Source organism: Calliphora vicina, chromosome 2 (genome assembly GCF_958450345.1).
Source record: "Calliphora vicina chromosome 2, idCalVici1.1, whole genome shotgun sequence".
NCBI classification, from domain to species: domain Eukaryota; kingdom Metazoa; phylum Arthropoda; class Insecta; order Diptera; family Calliphoridae; genus Calliphora; species Calliphora vicina.
Window position 1 is genome coordinate 6343733 of NC_088781.1, and position 17558 is coordinate 6361290.

A 17558-nucleotide genomic window follows, 5' to 3' on the forward strand; every position below is an offset into this window, starting at 1 on the left:
CCCATTTTTCACTACGAAAAACCAAATATAAAAAAATGATTTTGCTCATTTTATCGGTTCACGATTTCTGCAGCTCAGTGGCATTGGCTCACAGTGTCGCCACCATATGTAACGTTATCGCAATAATATGGCAATATAAAAAAAAAACTGTTTTGTAACTGGCAATGCTATTTTAATATACATCAAGTTTTCGGTATCGATTGTTCGACTTTTTTTCGACCAAAATGTCGATTTCGGCTTTTCGATTGTTCGAACTTAATATGTATGTATATTAATTTTTATTTATATTTTTAAGTTGTTTTAATTTTTTTTTATTTTTTTATGGTTTCAGCTACAAAATGAGAAAATATGCGCGAAATTGACTACATTTTTTGAAGAAGATGAAATGTTTTAATGTAAATGGATGTTTAATGATATTTTTATGTTTCAGATTTTCTTGATTCAGGGCTATTACACAAAAATAATTTTAATAATTGCACATCTCATATTAACTCGTTTGCTCTCAAAACTAGTTGTTTTGACTCGAAACTCGATTTTATGGCCAAGAAAGTGTATTCAAAAAACATGTATGGTTCATAATTGACAACTCAAGCTGATGAAACATTAGAAATTGAATAATTATTTTAAGAAATATTTAGGATTTTAGATGTTTAAATCGTATAACTGTTTTATTTAAATTATTATATTTTTGCGAATTTTTTTGTTGATTTCTCGATACTTCAATAGTTTATTGACAGCTAAGTTTAAGCTGTCATCAAGAGATTACGTCAGACGTCGTCTCTAAAAATAATTTATTAAGAGTGGATCTAAACTGGCGAGTTAATTTTAACCGTTTGTGAAAAGGAGTAGTTTAGATTTTTTATTAACTTTAAATCAAATCTTAATTGGAATATATAAGACAATATGTCTTTAAAGAATAAAATTCATATTTAAAATTTCTCAAAAAATCGATTTCTGTTAGCAAAAATCGGTTGTTTGATTTATAGAACCCCAATTTTTGAGTTTTAGAGATAACGGTAGCTTAATGTCAAATGTTGAATTGAAAATAGGTAAGTATGTAGCCTATTTTCAATTCAACTAAGTAATTACCAAGTTTTAATTATTTCGTAATTAAATCAAGTACATACTCTGTGTTCAAAAAGTATTTTGTATTGAATATGCGTAAATAAAATAAGAATGTTTGATATTGGTTGAACTTTAATACAAAAAATTGTTTTTAAAAATTATCATTGGGTTGTTCGGTACTCTTTATTATTAATTCATCAAGTTCATAGAATGCTGAAAAAAATAGTCTGGAGATCCACGGGTTCAGAGTCATTTCAATCAAAAGAATAACATGTGCTGATGTTTTTCTAATTAGTTCCTATCGTTTTATCAATTAACTCCAATTTAAGATTTCAAACACACATCCAATTTTCTTATTTTCCATGTTAACTTTTTTCTTGAATGGTGGTTTTAGCCATAGAATAAACGCATGGAACGGAAGGAGAGAAGAAAACAAATATTATCTTTTCACACATACGGGTGATACAAAAACATGCAATACATTCTCATGAATTAGGTTTTTGACAACAGACTTAGGTTTCTGGCTCTTAGTTACCTATCTAGTTGTTGTCTATGGTTTTAACCATAGAGAAACATAGAGCGGAAACTAGAAAAAGACTCAAACAAAAAATTACTCAAAATAATCACACATAGATTTTTCTACTAATATTCTCACCACTTAGGTTTCTGACAACTGAGTTAGGTCTTTGACAGCAGAGTTTCCGCTCTATGTCTATTCACTATGGTTTTAGCATTCAACATGAATGATACTTTGGTCTGTCAAAACTATCATTCAAAAATTTGATTTTGAAATTTAATAATACATTCTTTCGAACACGATGACTTTTTAGTCATGAAATTTCCGTAAATTTCTTTTGAATTTGCTTTTACTCTCAAATACTACGTTTATACGCACGACTTATTCGCAAATAAATATATTGAAAGTAGAAAAATTAGTCGTATAAACAGTGAATCAATTTTTTATTTGCAAATAGCTAACTCACGAAAACAATTCCTGTTAACGACACTATTTGCAAATAATATTTTAAACATTGCCATATTTTTTAACGTTTTTAGTTTTTCTTTTGTTTTTTTAAATATTTCATTGCGTTTTTATATTAATTGGATGGCAAGACAAACAAGAATTTTTAAATCTTTCGTTTTTGCATTTAAAAAAATAAGAATTTTCGTAACCAAAGTGACGTATAAACATGACAAATATTTGACGAAAAAGACGTAACCACTAAATAAAATACATTCTTTTATTTATTTAAAAATCTTATTTTACTTAGGATGATTCAAAACAACAAAAAAAATAGTTTTATTTTCGTCAAACAAATTTGTGCTTAAAAATGTGGTTACGCTTTTTTAAACAAATATTTGCCATGTGTGACCCTACCTTTAGTTAATTGCAAATTATTTTTATTTGCGAATAGGATACGTATAAACGTAGTAAAATATAATAAAGCATGACTCAAGTTAAGTCACAAAAAAGGTCATCCATATAAACCTCGTATAAACCAGACACATTTTTTAATTCAAATACAGCACTATAAAAGTGCCACCAAGTTCTTGTAAATAAAACAGAATTTTGTATCATTTGCGCCACCTGTCGGTGAGTAGTACTGACTAGAAATGTCAAATGCCAAATGCATCACTGTATTTTTAATTTCCTTCTTTTTCACCAAAACCTTTTCCAGGTTGGACGTTTGTTTGTTAGCGCTCCACAGTCTAATAAAAATAAAGTATGACTGAAACTTTACAATTACGCGGTACCCTTTTGGGTCACAGTGGATGGGTTACACAAATCGCCACTAACCCCAAGGATCCCGATACCATTATCTCTGCTTCTCGTGGTAAGTATTCAATCAAGTGTTGAACTGTAGTTGGCATCACAAATACAATTATAATCCTTGAACATCTTGGTAATCCTTAAGCATAAACTAATTGATATTTGTTTTTATTATAGACAAGACCTTGATTGTCTGGAAGTTGACCCGCGATGAAGATACCAACTACGGTTTCCCCCAAAAGCGTTTGTATGGTCACTCTCACTTCATCAGTGACGTAGTATTGTCCTCTGACGGTAACTACGCTTTGTCTGGTTCCTGGGATAAGACTTTGCGTTTGTGGGATTTGGCAGCTGGCAAGACCACTCGTCGTTTCGAAGATCACACTAAGGTGGGGAATTGTGTTTTAGTTATATGAAAACTGTTTATGAATAGGTCAAAGTGACAGGGTATATTGATTCAATATAAAAAAAAAACAGAAATGGTATGGAGCTTGTTAGGAGTTTAGAAATGTTTATTGTTTAAAATAATTGAAAGGCTCCATGCCGACAAATGAAAATGAAATAAATGTGTCGCCCATGCGGGGCAGAATTTCTGGTTGATCATCTTTAAGAGTTATGCGGAATGTTGTCTCACCATTGTACGCATTTAACACTACTCTCTTGAACTGAATAAAGGAGTGGTTTCTCGTAAGTGTTTAACTATTAAGAAAATTTGCATTTAACTTTTATGTTTAGTTGTTTTACAATAACTTTTCTGTTGTTTATTAACAACTAATTTTTTGCTTTCTTTTTTAATGTTGTTATTTTTTGCAATTTTAGGATGTTTTGTCTGTTGCTTTCTCTGCTGACAACCGTCAAATCGTTTCTGGTTCTCGGGACAAGACCATCAAGTTGTGGAACACTTTGGCTGAATGCAAATTCACCATCCAAGAAGATGGTCACTCCGATTGGGTATCTTGCGTACGCTTCTCCCCCAACCACTCCAACCCCATCATTGTATCTTGCGGTTGGGATCGCACCGTCAAGGTCTGGAACTTGGCAAACTGCAAGTTGAAGAACAACCACCACGGCCACAATGGCTACTTGAACACCGTTACCGTTTCTCCCGATGGTTCCCTCTGCACATCTGGTGGCAAGGACTCCAAGGCTCTCTTGTGGGACTTGAATGACGGCAAGAACTTGTACACCTTGGAACACAACGACATCATCAACGCCTTGTGCTTCTCCCCCAACCGTTACTGGTTGTGCGTTGCCTACGGTCCATCCATCAAGATCTGGGATTTGGCATGCAAGAAAACCGTCGAGGAACTCCGCCCCGAAGTCGTCAACGGCTCCAAGGCTGACCAACCTCAATGTTTGTCTTTGGCCTGGTCCACTGATGGCCAAACCTTGTTCGCCGGCTACTCCGACAACACCATCCGCGTATGGCAAGTCTCTGTCTCTGCTCATTAAGTGCAGACAGTTCTACAGCATTATACTACTACAACCACCACTTTCAACAACCATCATCATTATGTTTTTACCAATTGTATGCATCCTGGTGATCATCGCAAGCGAGTTTTTAAGCAAGAACAGTATCGTAGTAGATAAACAAGATTTACATAGAAAAATGTATTTATTTTGAGCGCTGATTTGTTTATTATATAAACAAATAAATAACAAGTTAAAAAATTGTATATTCTTTTATTTGAACTGATAAGTAGTTGTGTGTCAACCCTTCTGGGGGACGGACTGTGTATTAATTTTCTTTTAGTTTTTAAGGCATATTAATTTAAAATAAAGTAGGATTTTTTTTATAAATATTACAAAATAATTGCAAGTACTAGTTTATATTGGGAGCCAATTTTGGGCAAATTACTAAAAATTTTAGAAAATATAAGGAAGAAATTGTATTTCAGCAATTATGCGTTTTTTAGGTACACTGCAGTAGGTTTGTTCTCGGTTGGAGAAAAAAAATTAAGGAAAATAATTAAAAAATTTTATAAAACCTCAATTTGCAAGTCCTTCGGAGTTGTAAAACCCAGAATTTTAATGATACGAATTACCGCATTTGATATCGAGTAAAATTGATCGTAATTTTCTTGAGATTATGGCATTCTATTTGATCAAGCAATTTATTACATTTTATTGTATCAAAAAAAATAATTCGAAATTTTGGTCCCAGATTTGTTTGTTCGAAAAGCGAAAAATCGTTCTTTCGTACTTTCGAAAAGCGTATATTGCGTTTTCGGTTTGAAAACGCTAAACAAGCGACCGAACTTCAGTTGCCAGTTTGACAACAGAAATGATAGCTGCCAGTTGCCATCTGTAATACCATTTTGGCAACTAACAACACAACTGAAGTTCGGTTGCCATCCATAATCGACCTATTAGGTCTATGCCGAGGTCGATAATCAAATTCGATTCGCAAATTTAAACAGTCTCTAAATTAAAGTGTACTTTTTCTGTCGTTTTTAAAACCGATTATGACAATGATTGCATTATATGACAACCCCGATTAACATCGGTTTATTAGTGACCATTGGGAAGGGCGCCTGGGAGAGACCACTCTGGGTGAGTCATGCTGAAAGCTAGTTCGCCATGGTTCAGTCTAGTGCTCCCAAAAAGACTTCGCGGATTTTTTATTGATGATTGAGTCATATATATACAACCCAATTATGAATAAAAATTCCGCGGGAGTTTTTTTCCTTTTCTCATTTTTCCTATTCAATTTCAATGAGAAAAAACTCCCGGGGAACAAACTCCAGCGGAATTTTTTATTCATAATTGGGCTGATATTTTTTTTTAAACTTTATGCTCCACTTTCAATATCTTATCAATAATAGGTTTATTTCCTTCCAAAAAAATCCACTTCTATGAGGTAAAATATAAAGGCCTGTCACAGAATTTCATTCCGATCGAAATTGGAATTAATTTCGTATTTTGTTTCTTCAGGAAAAGTAAAACGAAAATTTCGGAATGAAAGTGGAATTCACATTTGTTTTAATATGAAAAACGCTGTCAAATTAAAATCAGAAATACAGAATTATGAAATATTTTTGAAATTAATATATTACACGGAATCTGAAGAACCTAAAACGAAATCGATCGGAATAAAAACTACGGAATTGAAACCATTCCGAACAAAATGTGTGACAGGCCTGATTAAGCGTATTCATTTAAAAAAAATGGAAAATTACACCCTGATTACTTTTACACAACAAACACAAGGAAAAAAATCCAAAAAAACGTATTTTTTTTGTGGAATTTTGTTTTGTGTTTTGTAAAAGTGCATGATACAACAATATAAGGTACGCTCAGTAAAAAATAAATTCTCAATTATACATTTCTTGTAACGTCAAACAAAAGAAAATATGAAAACAAATGAAAATCAAAGTTTGACGTTATAGGGCTAAATATTGAAAACTCTCCCTAGTGATTCTACCTTCTACAATTATTGTATCATGGTAAAAGTGTAAAAAAATCAGAGTGTAATTTTCCATTTTTTTAAATGAAAAATATCGAAAAAATTATAAATATTTTTTACATTAGGTATGTTCATTTACTTTCCTAGTAAATACTTGCAACGAGAGAATAAAATCTTAAATTCTCAAAAATAGTAAAAATAAATTAACGCTTTTCCAGTAACAATTGTTTTATACACACAATTTTATTTTTTTATTCCTTTTAAAATGTATAAATACTCACATTTTCTTAAATTTTATTGAAAATTCTTTTTTTTGAAATTTTTTCACCACAAAAATAAAATTGTAAATAAAAAACAATAACACAAAACATATGAAATATACAGGACTGTCACAGAATTCCATTCCGATCGAAAGTGGAATTAATTCCGTTTTTTGCTTTTTCAGAAAAAGTAAAACGAACATTTCTTTCGGAATGAAACCACTTTCAGTTTTTAAAGAGGAATTTATATTTCTTTGTAATTATTTGTTTTTCTAAAATTTTTAATCAGTTTGTGAAACAAAACTTCAAATTTGCTTTAATATAAAAAACGCTGTTCAAATTAAAATCAGAAATACAGAATTATTAAAAATTTTTGGAATTAATAAATTACACGGAATCTGAAGAACCTCAAAAGAAATCGATCGGAATTGTAACTACGGAATTGAAACCATTCCGAACAAAATGTGTGACAGGCCTGATAAGCTGCTAACGAGTTCAAAATAGAACTTGTAATAGTTTGCAACGAGAGATCACTCTACTTGCAAGTTTTTTGAGTTAATGAACGCTAACAATTTTAGTTATTGAACAGAGCTATTATTAACATTTTGAAATAACTAAAGGCCAGAATTTCAAATATTTTCAGTTTAAGTATTTTTTTTTTTGGCCAGCGTCAAAATGTTGCAATTTATTTCCGCATACGTTATCTATTGGTTTGCTTTGAAATTTTTTCAATAACATAAAAAAAATCACATTGTTCTAATATTTCACAATGGTTTGGAAATGTTATTATTGTCTTTCAAGCAAAAAATTTCCTAAAATAAGACTATGTACTCTGTATGTTATGTAATTGGAACCAACCAGCAGAGACCTGCCCCGAACGCTTAAGAGTCGGTTAAGCCGAGCCGCCGAGTCATAAAATATTAGATCAAAAGTGGAAGTAAAACGAAAATTGCTTTCAGAATGAAACCACTTTCAGTTTTCAAAGTGGAATTGATATTCCTTTGTAATTTTTTTTACCAAATTTTACCGGAACACCGAATAATAACCGAAACGGATATTTTGGTCTAATTTATTTGAGATCTACTTAAAAAAATAAAAACACACGTGCCTTTACACACAGAAGCAACACAAAAATGTTAAAACTTACCCTTTAAGCAAATCTACTATAACTTGTAATAAAGAAAACACTTTAAGAATAAAACTATTATTAATAGTAGGTATATTTTCGTTTGGTAACTGTTTTTTTTTTCATTTTCAACAATTTCAATTGAAATTTATCTAATTTTTTTTTTCGTAAAAATTTAGTTAATTAAAATTTTACAGATATTTTTTGTTTTTAATATTTGGTTTAAAGAAATAAATTTAGAAAACTCGTTTAAAACTAACGTATACGAGAAACAATTATGTATGTTTTGTGAGGTGTTGGTGTTTTGAATAAATTAAAAATACATTCATTATTAAATAATAACAAAAACAACGTACATAATAAATATCATTATTAGCTTAGTGTGCAAACGTGCTAATTTCCATTTCTAGAGTTTTGAATTAAAATCATAATTTTCCTAAAAAGTGGACTTAGCACGTTTGCACACTAAGCTAACGATATATAGATTAAATAAAATAGGAAACAAACAAAACAATAACTAAATTAAAAAAAAAATAATTTCTCAACATTTTCCATTGCAGTTTTTCTAGCTACGAAACAAACATCTTAAAGAAATTAATTGTGTAAAGGAGGGAAGGGGAGGAGGTTGGTATAGGATGTATAAATATGAAAGCGCTCTATAAGAAACAGGCGGGTGTGGTGGGTATTTTGCTTGTTTGTTTTACTTTAAAACAAAATCTAACTTAAATATTAAAATGCGTAGATTTTACATAAATGAATTTGATTTTAGCTTTGGGCACTTCTTTTTAATGATCTGACATTTTGTTATTATAATTGCATAAGGGGTTAAAATAACAAAATTCATTTTATAGGTGCGCGATTTAGAATGCAACAAAGACTCGACGATCTTACGAAAGTGTTTTTTTTATTTTTTTGTTTGTTTATGAGTATGTTTATTATTTAGCACGAACACTGTTCGAGCGATTCAAGTTGGTCGAGGCAATGGCAGAAGCTGCTGACTTAGCGGTCTCCTTTTTAGAATTGTTCGGCACATTTGACCCAAGGGACGATGATGCTGAAGCGGCATTAGATACCGAAGTGTTGGCGGCTGAACCAATACGATATACACCATTTTTGAAGGCTATTACTAGAACCGTAATATTGTCTACAGAGCCACGATAATAGGATTGCAAGGCCAGCGATTTGGCTCCAAAATCTGGTTCAGTGATGTGTTCCTTTATAAAGCTGCAAGCTTCCTCATTGGTAAACGTATCCCAGAGACCGTCAGAAGCCAAAATTAAAAATGTAGGCCTGCAAAGAGTAAGAAATAATGAATGAATATATTTTAAAATGGACTACTTTTTAATATGACTTACTTGTGATCATTTAAATCAAATGTTAGAATATCTGGATTAGCTATGACTAGATTTTTGTCTTTTAAGGGATAATCTCCTAGAGCTCTTGAGGTAGCCAATATGCCAGCTACACGCCACACACCTCTGAAGGCTATAAAGCCACCAGCATCATGAATCCGTTTGCGTTCTCTAACCTATAAAATGAAGAATATAAAAATGTAAGTAATGTGGGCTTTGCTAAAATGTAATTGTACAAAATAATTTTGAAAGTATTTTTATTATATTATAATCTTGCAAACTCCGAAAGCACCAAATAATGTCGCTGGAAATGAATATATCAAAGGTATCCATTCTCACATCATTAAATATGACTTGGACTTGAAGCTTACAAGAGACAAACAGGACATCTACTTCGGCGAAACTGAAAAATCAAATCCACAGAGGAGAATTCCAATACAAATGAGAACATTTTCACAGTGCAGGATTCTTTCAAATAACTCCTACAGTGAACTGTGCTTCTGTGACGCTATGATGGGGTAACATAGCACCATTTTTTTCCGAAAGAGAGGTTTACTAATTCGATTTTTTGGACAACATATTGCTTAAAAATTAACCATAGAACTTTTGCAAGACTGGCAAGGGTATATTGTAAAGAAGAATACATTTGTATTTAATATAAATTGTTGTGATAATGTTTCCGAAAATGATTTTATTGGTTTAAAAGAAAAGTATTTTACCACTTAAATTATTTTTAAAGAAAATTGCATTTCTTTTGATTATTTTAAGCACTTACCTGTTGTGGTTTATGATCGAAAGACAGCGGTATGGCAATTCCTCTAGAGTTGCACATAACACCGCGGGAATCGCCAACATTAGCGACTATTAAACGGCTGCCCTGGATGATGGCTATTAAAGCTGTGGTACCGGCTATGTTGGTCTAAAAAATCAAAATAAAAGAAAAATATTAGCTATTTCTAAAGACTTTCAAAATGAACACTAGTGGAAGTGAAATTAAACTAATTTACAATCAGTTTTAAAAATGTATAAATTTTGTATGGAAATTTAGTTTTATAAACGTTTTTTTAAAAATTGTTTATGAATATGAGGCTTTACCCCTTAATATTGTAAAATTAATTTTCTGGAGATTGAATATTTTTTTGTTTTTAATTTCATTCAGTTCACACAAATAACATGTAAGCGTATATTTAACTCTTATCCTGTACTGATGGGTCAAAATTGCTCAAACAGTTTTTAATGCTTTAAAAGAGGAAGTTGCATCTTTTGTCCAAATGGGTCAAAAAGCACGAAATATTCGTGCTTTTTAAGAATCATTCCGAGACATGTGTATAAAACAAGTAAGCGAGCTATATTCGGCTGTGCCGAATCTTATATACCCTTCACCAAATTGTACTTCAAAATACAAATTTTAAATATTTTTAGGTAAACAAAATTGATTTTTTTTCCAGTTAATTTTTGAAATTTTTTTTTTGAATTGTTATTTTAAATTTAAAAAAAAAAAATGTTTGGTTTTTAAAAATTTTTTTTGTTGAAAAAAAAAAAAATCGGGTTAAAAAATATTTTTTCCGATATATACGTCGTTGCAAAGGTCTTTGAAATATCTATCATTAGATATCCATATTGTCTATATTAAAGACTTAAAAATCCAGATATAGGTCAAAAATAGGTAAAAATCGAGGTTGTCCAGGTTTTATCCTCATATCAGCACCGATTTTGCTGATTTTAAATAGCAAACTTCTCGAAACCATGTCTTGACAGAATTATTGAAGATCAGAAAATTGATTTCAACAGACAGACGGACAGACAGACAGATTAAGATATGGCTTAATCGACTCCGCTATCTATAAGGATCCAGAATATATATACTTTATAGGGTCGGAAAATTATGTGGAAATTACAAACGGAATGACAAACTTATATATACCCTTCTCACGAAGGTGAAGGGTATAAAAAAATATTCAGAAGTACATTATAATGGGTTAATTAAACAATACTACTAACCGTTTTTTTCGCTGCCTCCACCAATTTATAATCGGCCGCTAGTACTTCATCGGTTATTAATTTGCCGAAATTAATTTTGCCACTTTCAATATAACACTTGGCATCAAACTGTTGTGGACCCTTGCCATCGTTAGTCGTTAAATCTTTATTATTATTGTTATTTAAAAAACTATCCTTAACACTAGAACCACCGCCTACACCACGTAAGAGGGAGTTTAATTGTAGAGTAAAAACATCTGATGAATCTCTATCACTCGATTTTTTCGAAGCACAATCGTCGTTAACACTGAAATTTAAATAAAATGTAATTAAGTAATTGTAAATTAAATTGAATCAATCCATCTATTGATTAAAATGTTGTAACACATATTTTACGTCAGTTTCATAGAATTATTGTGAAATCCTAATATTTCATTTTAATCGAGTCATAATGAATTGCGTTTCCGTTCCGTAAAAAAAAAATTACAGTTTAACGACGTCTGTATTTTCAATTGTTTTTGTGTTTTTTTTTTTTGTTTTGTTTTTATTGTTATTGTTCGTTTGTGATGTCCAGATTGTAAATCTTTTTCACTTAGATGCGATTTATAATTTGTGCTGCGCATTTTTGTGTTGTAGTATAATTGTTTTGTTTTATTTATTAAAACAAAAAACCAAAAGATTTTGTTTTTCTTAAAACATTTGTAAATGAAATCTTAAACATTTAATTGTATAGAACAATGTTAATGAAAAATTTCAATGGAGCTGTATTCACACATTCATTCATATATTATATTTCAGAACAAAACAATTTGAATGCCATTTTTCCAAAAAAATTAAATATATTTAAAAAAGGAATGCTAAATATGTATGTTTGTGTGATTAAATCGATTTTGATTCTTTAGATTTGTTTTCGAATGCACTAATAAATTGATGTTTATTTTAAAATCTGCAAAATTTTTATTTCTAAAATAAAATGTTGCCTTGTAAAGGATAACTTCTTAAAATGTTGAACCGACAACACAATTTGGTTTACATTTTTAGAATAAGACATGTTATCCAATCAATTACAGAAATGCTCTTTTAAGAAAAGAACATAAAAAATGCAATTTAAGTAAAAAATAAAATTTATTTATTCCAACTTAAATGTTTATTGTCCTTTACATATAAAACAAAGAGAAACTTACCTTGTGGTCTTTCGTAAACTATCACGTCTCCTAATTACTGGTTCATTTTCCTTATTGCTACCATCATTATTATTGTCTTTGCGGCTTGCTTTCCTTTTCAAATACGGACTAGCATCATATTCCACATAGTCTTTATCAATATCGGCTGCATTGGCTGCCATCAAATTTTTCTGTTCCAATTTTTGGACACCCAACAACTTGGTTGTTTCGATGACCTTGTTATAAATATTTTTAACCAAGATATCTTTGGCAAAGTCGGCCGCAAATTCACCACCATGACCATCAAATACGGCAAAAAATGAAATGCCCGTATTATTGTTAATATTTTCCTCGAGAATGAAACTGAAATGAAAAATAATAACAAAAAAAAGAAAACAAATTAAATAAATAAACTATTTGTTATGTTTATATAAATAAATAAGATGAATATGCCAATATAATTTTGTTTTTATGTGGAATAAAATAAATTTAGTATAAACAAAATCTAAAAGCAAAATAATTAGGTGGTATTATGATGGTTTTAACTAGATTTATAGCTTTTAAAACAGTATTTATAAAGATTGTTCTAAAAACGACCAGGCATTTTATTCACACTATAAAATATTATATCGATCTAGCACCTTACAACCTATTGAATTAGCAAATTGTTTAACAAATGGTTAGATCATCTTAATCAAATTGATTCAAATAAGCAATTCACAGCAAAGTGCGCTAAACTGTGCTGATTGACATTTTTCGAAAGTTCGACAGAATTAATTCTTAATTCAATTTTCAAAATCTAATTAAATTGTATATCTTAATCATTCCATTAAATAATACATTACATATTAGTTCATAGACTTAAGTCTTTATACCACTTCAAACGTATTAAATTCATTACTTTGAAAATTCATTAATTCCTTATTGAATCATTTAAGTTTTATTTGATTCAAATCCATTACAAAATAGCTTAATTATTATCTAATGATTAAATTGTTCTTCAATTCAAATCAAAATTTAATTAATTTATTTGAAACTTAGCTTATATTGATTGATTCTTTTTTGTCACCCATAACCAAGTTATAATTTTATTATCTCTAAATGATAACTAGCGAGGATTTAGTGATTTACTGAGCCACCAACACGTCTAAGAATTTCATTTCTATATTAATCGCTAACTTCATACTGCTCTATTCTAATCGCTAACTTCACGGCTCTTAATGCTCATTCATAACATGTCGAAATCCAACTATTAACATCCCAGGATTTGGTGTTTAGAGGAAAAACATCGAATATCGGAAAAGTGGACCTGACTATTAAATGTTGACAGAAACATTTAGGTTAGTTGATTGACTGCTAGGTGAAAGCATTTAATAAGACCATAAAACTCAAAGAGATTGAGTTACTAGTAGAGTGGTCAAACCGTGGTCAATTCGAAAAATCGTATTTTTTTTTTCAATTTTCCGTTTTTTTTTTTAAACCGGGTTTTATTATGGGAGGTTGGTTATTATGTAGTTCGTTTCGAAACGAAACACTTTCAAAATACAATGTATAACTGCCTGTTTCTCTAAATTGTAAAACAACAAATACATTTTAAATTGTTTTGTTATTTTCAATATAAAATACGAAAGAAAATGTTCGTTCGCATTTAGAGAAACAGGCAGTAAAGCATACAAATTCGAACGAATTTCTTATCGAAAGGAGTTACATAATAACCCTCATGGTTTTTTGTCTCGAATTATTCGACAAAATCGAATATTTTTTTTATTTATTTAAAGATTATCGCGCGTCATTGTCATTATTTTGTAAGGACAATCAGTCACGTTTTCGTTTTTTTTGTCTTCGACAATTTTGCATCTCGTTCTGGAGTGTGCGATGTAGCTTCATATAACGGTTCCTGTTCTACGTAGTTTACACCAACCGCATGTCTTTTAATTTGGAGACCATAAAAACTCATTGATACTGGTGGAGTACCAGTTATAACTCAAATCGTAAATTGGTGGAGCACCATTTATAACTCGACGTATGAACGGTGAAGTATGTACCAATATCACTGTTGATTTTTAATAACATGTTTAAGCTTCCTATACGAAGATATAGGTCGACTAGGGACTTAATTGAGTCGACGTGGCATAACCTGGTAATTTGTATTATAGTTAAATTAACAAACATTGGCAGATAGAAAGAAGTCAGAAAACATATCGAGCAAAAAATATAAATTGTTTATGCTTAATTTATACTTCAATTCATAAATTGACAAAAAAAACTAAAACCCGGTTGTTCGAACTGATTTTTGATAACTAAAACCGTAAACCGGTTTTTAAAAATTACGCTTTTTTTGTAGTTAGAATTTACACAAAACATAACATTGTTCAAAATCACTCATGTAATTATATGATAACATAGTATATTTGCCGCAACCATATCGTACCCATGTATTTTCTCAACGATTCAATGCTGAATTATTATATTAAACTAGTTGTTCGCCCCGGCTTCGCCCGGTAGCATTTACTAATGTTAGTTCTTCAAGTTTCTCCAACCTACGCACACCAGTCTGTTCTTATTTATTTGCAAATAAAATATGTAAATTTGTACTGCATACTTTAGGGAGCTTTTTTATTACAGTTGACTGGATTAAAAAAAAAAAGAATTTCCGAGTTTTACCCGGAATTTTTTTTCTTTACAAACCATCTCCTGAAAATTTCGAATCGAATAAAAAAAAATCAGCCAAATAGCTCCAGCCGTTCTCACGTGATGACATGACGTGATACATGGACCATTTCATTTTTATATATATAGATGTAACAATAATCCATCCAATCCAATAGAAATTCCCCAAAAAATGTTTTTGATTTTGAACTAGGGTTCCTAATCTGGAAAATTTCCCGGAAATTCTCGGGAATATTTATTTAGAAATTTCTGTATTTCTGTACATACAGTATTATTGTAACACAGAATCATTGTGTTTTCATGTCAATCTAATGATTCGATTATATCCGTATCTTTTTTTTCGATACAAGAAACAGAAAATCATTTGATTAACAATAATTTCGGTTACCACAACTAAAAAATCTATTCGATTGGCAACAAATCAGAATGAATCTGTGCTGAAATAATACTGTAAATACAGACATTTCTAAATAAATAATCGCTGAAATTTTTCCCGATTAGGAATCTTATTTTGAACGCTAAGGAAAACATATTAAAATATTTTTAACATAGTAAGTATGTAGTTCTGGAATCTCCTCTGTTCTTATTACTATCCGACTGTGCGACAATAAAATAACAACAGAAACATGGTTTGATGGTATGCATCCAGAATCAAAAGAGTACCCCAACTATATGTTGTGGGTCCACAATAGTATTCTCATTTAAAGCAAAAAACAAATTTCGATAACTGAAAATTGAAAATTAAAATGGCGAAAATAAAATTCCAAAAATATATTATTTTATTGGTAAAGGGTATTCCAGATTCGTCTCAATCGAACACACAATTTTCTTTTCGTTTTCCATTTATAGTTTATATTTCTGCTAACAATGTTTGGATGTGTATTATTTTTGTTTTTAAATTATCGGTTGAGTGAAATAATTAAAAATTAAACAAAACAAAAAGGCTACAACACAAAAAAAAAACAAAAAGTAATAACATTAAGCGAAACATTTATAGATTTGTTGTTTACCACAAGTTGACGGGAGTTAATTTTGGCATTTCGTTGTGGCTCTGTTCATATGTATCAGAGAATATTTTTCCAAAGCGTTGGCGGTGTGTCTACAAAATTCGTTTGTTTTGTTTTGTATTTTTTTTTTTTTTGAAAAATTCACATAAAATTCGTTGCTAATAAATAAACATAAAATTTATTGCATTTAATAATACAAAAATACATGCATTTGTGATGAAAAGCTAAAAACAACAACTTTTTTATTACAGTATTAATTTTGTATTGTATATTTTTATAACTTTTATAATATTATGTATGTATGTATGAATGTATTTCTGAATTTAATTTTGAAAATTACTTTAACTGCGAATGCACATATTTTTAGTTAAAAGTCGTCATAATATAAATTAACTTATGTTGTTGAATGAAATAAAAAACTGTTTGAATTTCCCTTTGTTTTTCTAATAATAAATTTAATTATTTTGTTTTTAAATTTCTTGTATTTTTTTATACTTTTTGGATTATAAGAAATGTTTATGATAGTCTAAATTTAATTTACTTACATAGTATAGCCAATGTTTTTAACCCTACTTTATATGAATGAGTACATTATGTTTGCTCTAAGATTTGACAGCCTGCAAAAATTTGGTCGGGAATCTTAATAAGACAATATAAATTAAAACTGTTATTTTCATGATTTTCGTTCGCTGATTACTTTTGAATATTTACTATATATGGTAAATATAGCTTTGGCCCAAAATTTAAAAAATCATCAAGAAGATAATGAATTCTTTAATAATACGACCGATCATAGATGACAACTGAGAGCCAAAAACCCAAGTCTGCTGCCAAAAGCCTAATTCATATGAATTGGCAATACATTCATATGAATTAGACTTTTAGCTAAAAAAATATTTTACGACATTATGACAATACGACCTAATAGCAGACCGTTTGAATCCCCCATATGTTTTTTGAGTTATAACCACCTTTTTGCAAATGAGCGATTTGCTGTAGCGTACTTTGCAATCGTATATAACCCGTTTGTATAACATTTGTTTACTTTGCCACACATCAAACAGAATGAAAGTGTGTGGCGCTTTTCTCCACATACTATAATTCATTTTTATAATCCAGCTCATTTTTTATTTTCTATAGAATATTTAAATATAATAGATATTATGTACATGACGATATAAAGCCTAATAGAATTATTTATTACACTAGTTTTACAAAAACACACATACATAAATTTTAAAAATAAATAGTAAAAACTACAAATGAAAAAAAATCAAGTTAGCCGATTTTTGTTCCACCCACAAAAAATATCATTCCCACATTCAATACCCCAAACAGATATTATTAAATGAAAATATGTATTTCCAATTCTTTGATTTGCCAAAAAACATAATAACATGAGAACAATTTTTAAAATTTGTATAAAAAATATTCAGGCAGAAAAAGACATTGAAATAATAACGCCAAAGAATCGTCCGCCTTTTCAATGTTGTTTTACCAAAAATACTACTCATATTTTGGCGTCATGGGGGAGACGTGTGACCTAGGGTCATAATTATGGTTTTCGTGTTTTATTGAGGTATAGTATTCTTTAGAAACGCGGTATTTTCAGTTTGGAAATGTACATAAATTTTGCGAGAATCTAAATTTTGTAGTTACAGTATTATAGTGCAAAAGAAAATTGACTAGAGTTGTAATTTATGCCTGGGTTAATATATCGGATCTGCAGTATTGATTCTAAGTATTGTTAAGTTTTTG

At 30.1% G+C, this 17558-nt stretch overlaps 2 protein-coding genes across 5 annotated transcripts in view; one reads left to right on the forward strand and one right to left on the reverse strand.

Annotated features, from left to right (window-relative positions):
* The first annotated feature begins 2713 nt into the window (after positions 1 to 2713).
* Rack1 (Receptor of activated protein kinase C 1) lies at positions 2714 to 4649 on the forward strand. The gene is made up of 3 exons (XM_065502621.1): positions 2714 to 2900; positions 3014 to 3225; positions 3656 to 4649. The coding sequence occupies exons 1-3, from the start codon at positions 2792 to 2794 to the stop codon at positions 4286 to 4288; spliced, it is 954 nt and encodes a 317-aa protein (XP_065358693.1). The 5' UTR covers positions 2714 to 2791; the 3' UTR covers positions 4289 to 4649.
* Positions 4650 to 7704: 3055 nt separating this feature from the next.
* The window catches only part of LOC135950030 (protein phosphatase 1L), a 34770-nt gene continuing 24916 nt past the window's right edge, over positions 7705 to 17558 (reverse strand). For all 4 annotated transcript variants that reach the window (XM_065499518.1, XM_065499517.1, XM_065499515.1 and 1 more), the window contains exons 3-7: positions 12145 to 12486; positions 10982 to 11267; positions 9756 to 9899; positions 8984 to 9156; positions 7705 to 8918 (exon numbers count right to left, since the gene is read on the reverse strand). In XM_065499518.1, the coding sequence (XP_065355590.1) occupies positions 8564 to 8918; positions 8984 to 9156; positions 9756 to 9899; positions 10982 to 11267; positions 12145 to 12486 (1300 nt within the window). In that variant the 3' untranslated portion in view covers positions 7705 to 8563. The remainder of the gene's footprint in view (positions 8919 to 8983; positions 9157 to 9755; positions 9900 to 10981; positions 11268 to 12144; positions 12487 to 17558) is intronic.

Excerpts from the sequence above, each read along its gene's own strand:
- Rack1 (XM_065502621.1), top strand. The coding sequence starts at position 2,792 with ATGACTGAAACTTTACAATTACGCGGTACCCTTTTGGGTCACAGTGGA. Across the intron at positions 2,901-3,013 it reads CATTATCTCTGCTTCTCGTG|ACAAGACCTTGATTGTCTGG; the intron begins GTAAGTATTCAA and ends TTTTTATTATAG. Across the intron at positions 3,226-3,655 it reads GTTTCGAAGATCACACTAAG|GATGTTTTGTCTGTTGCTTT; the intron begins GTGGGGAATTGT and ends TTGCAATTTTAG.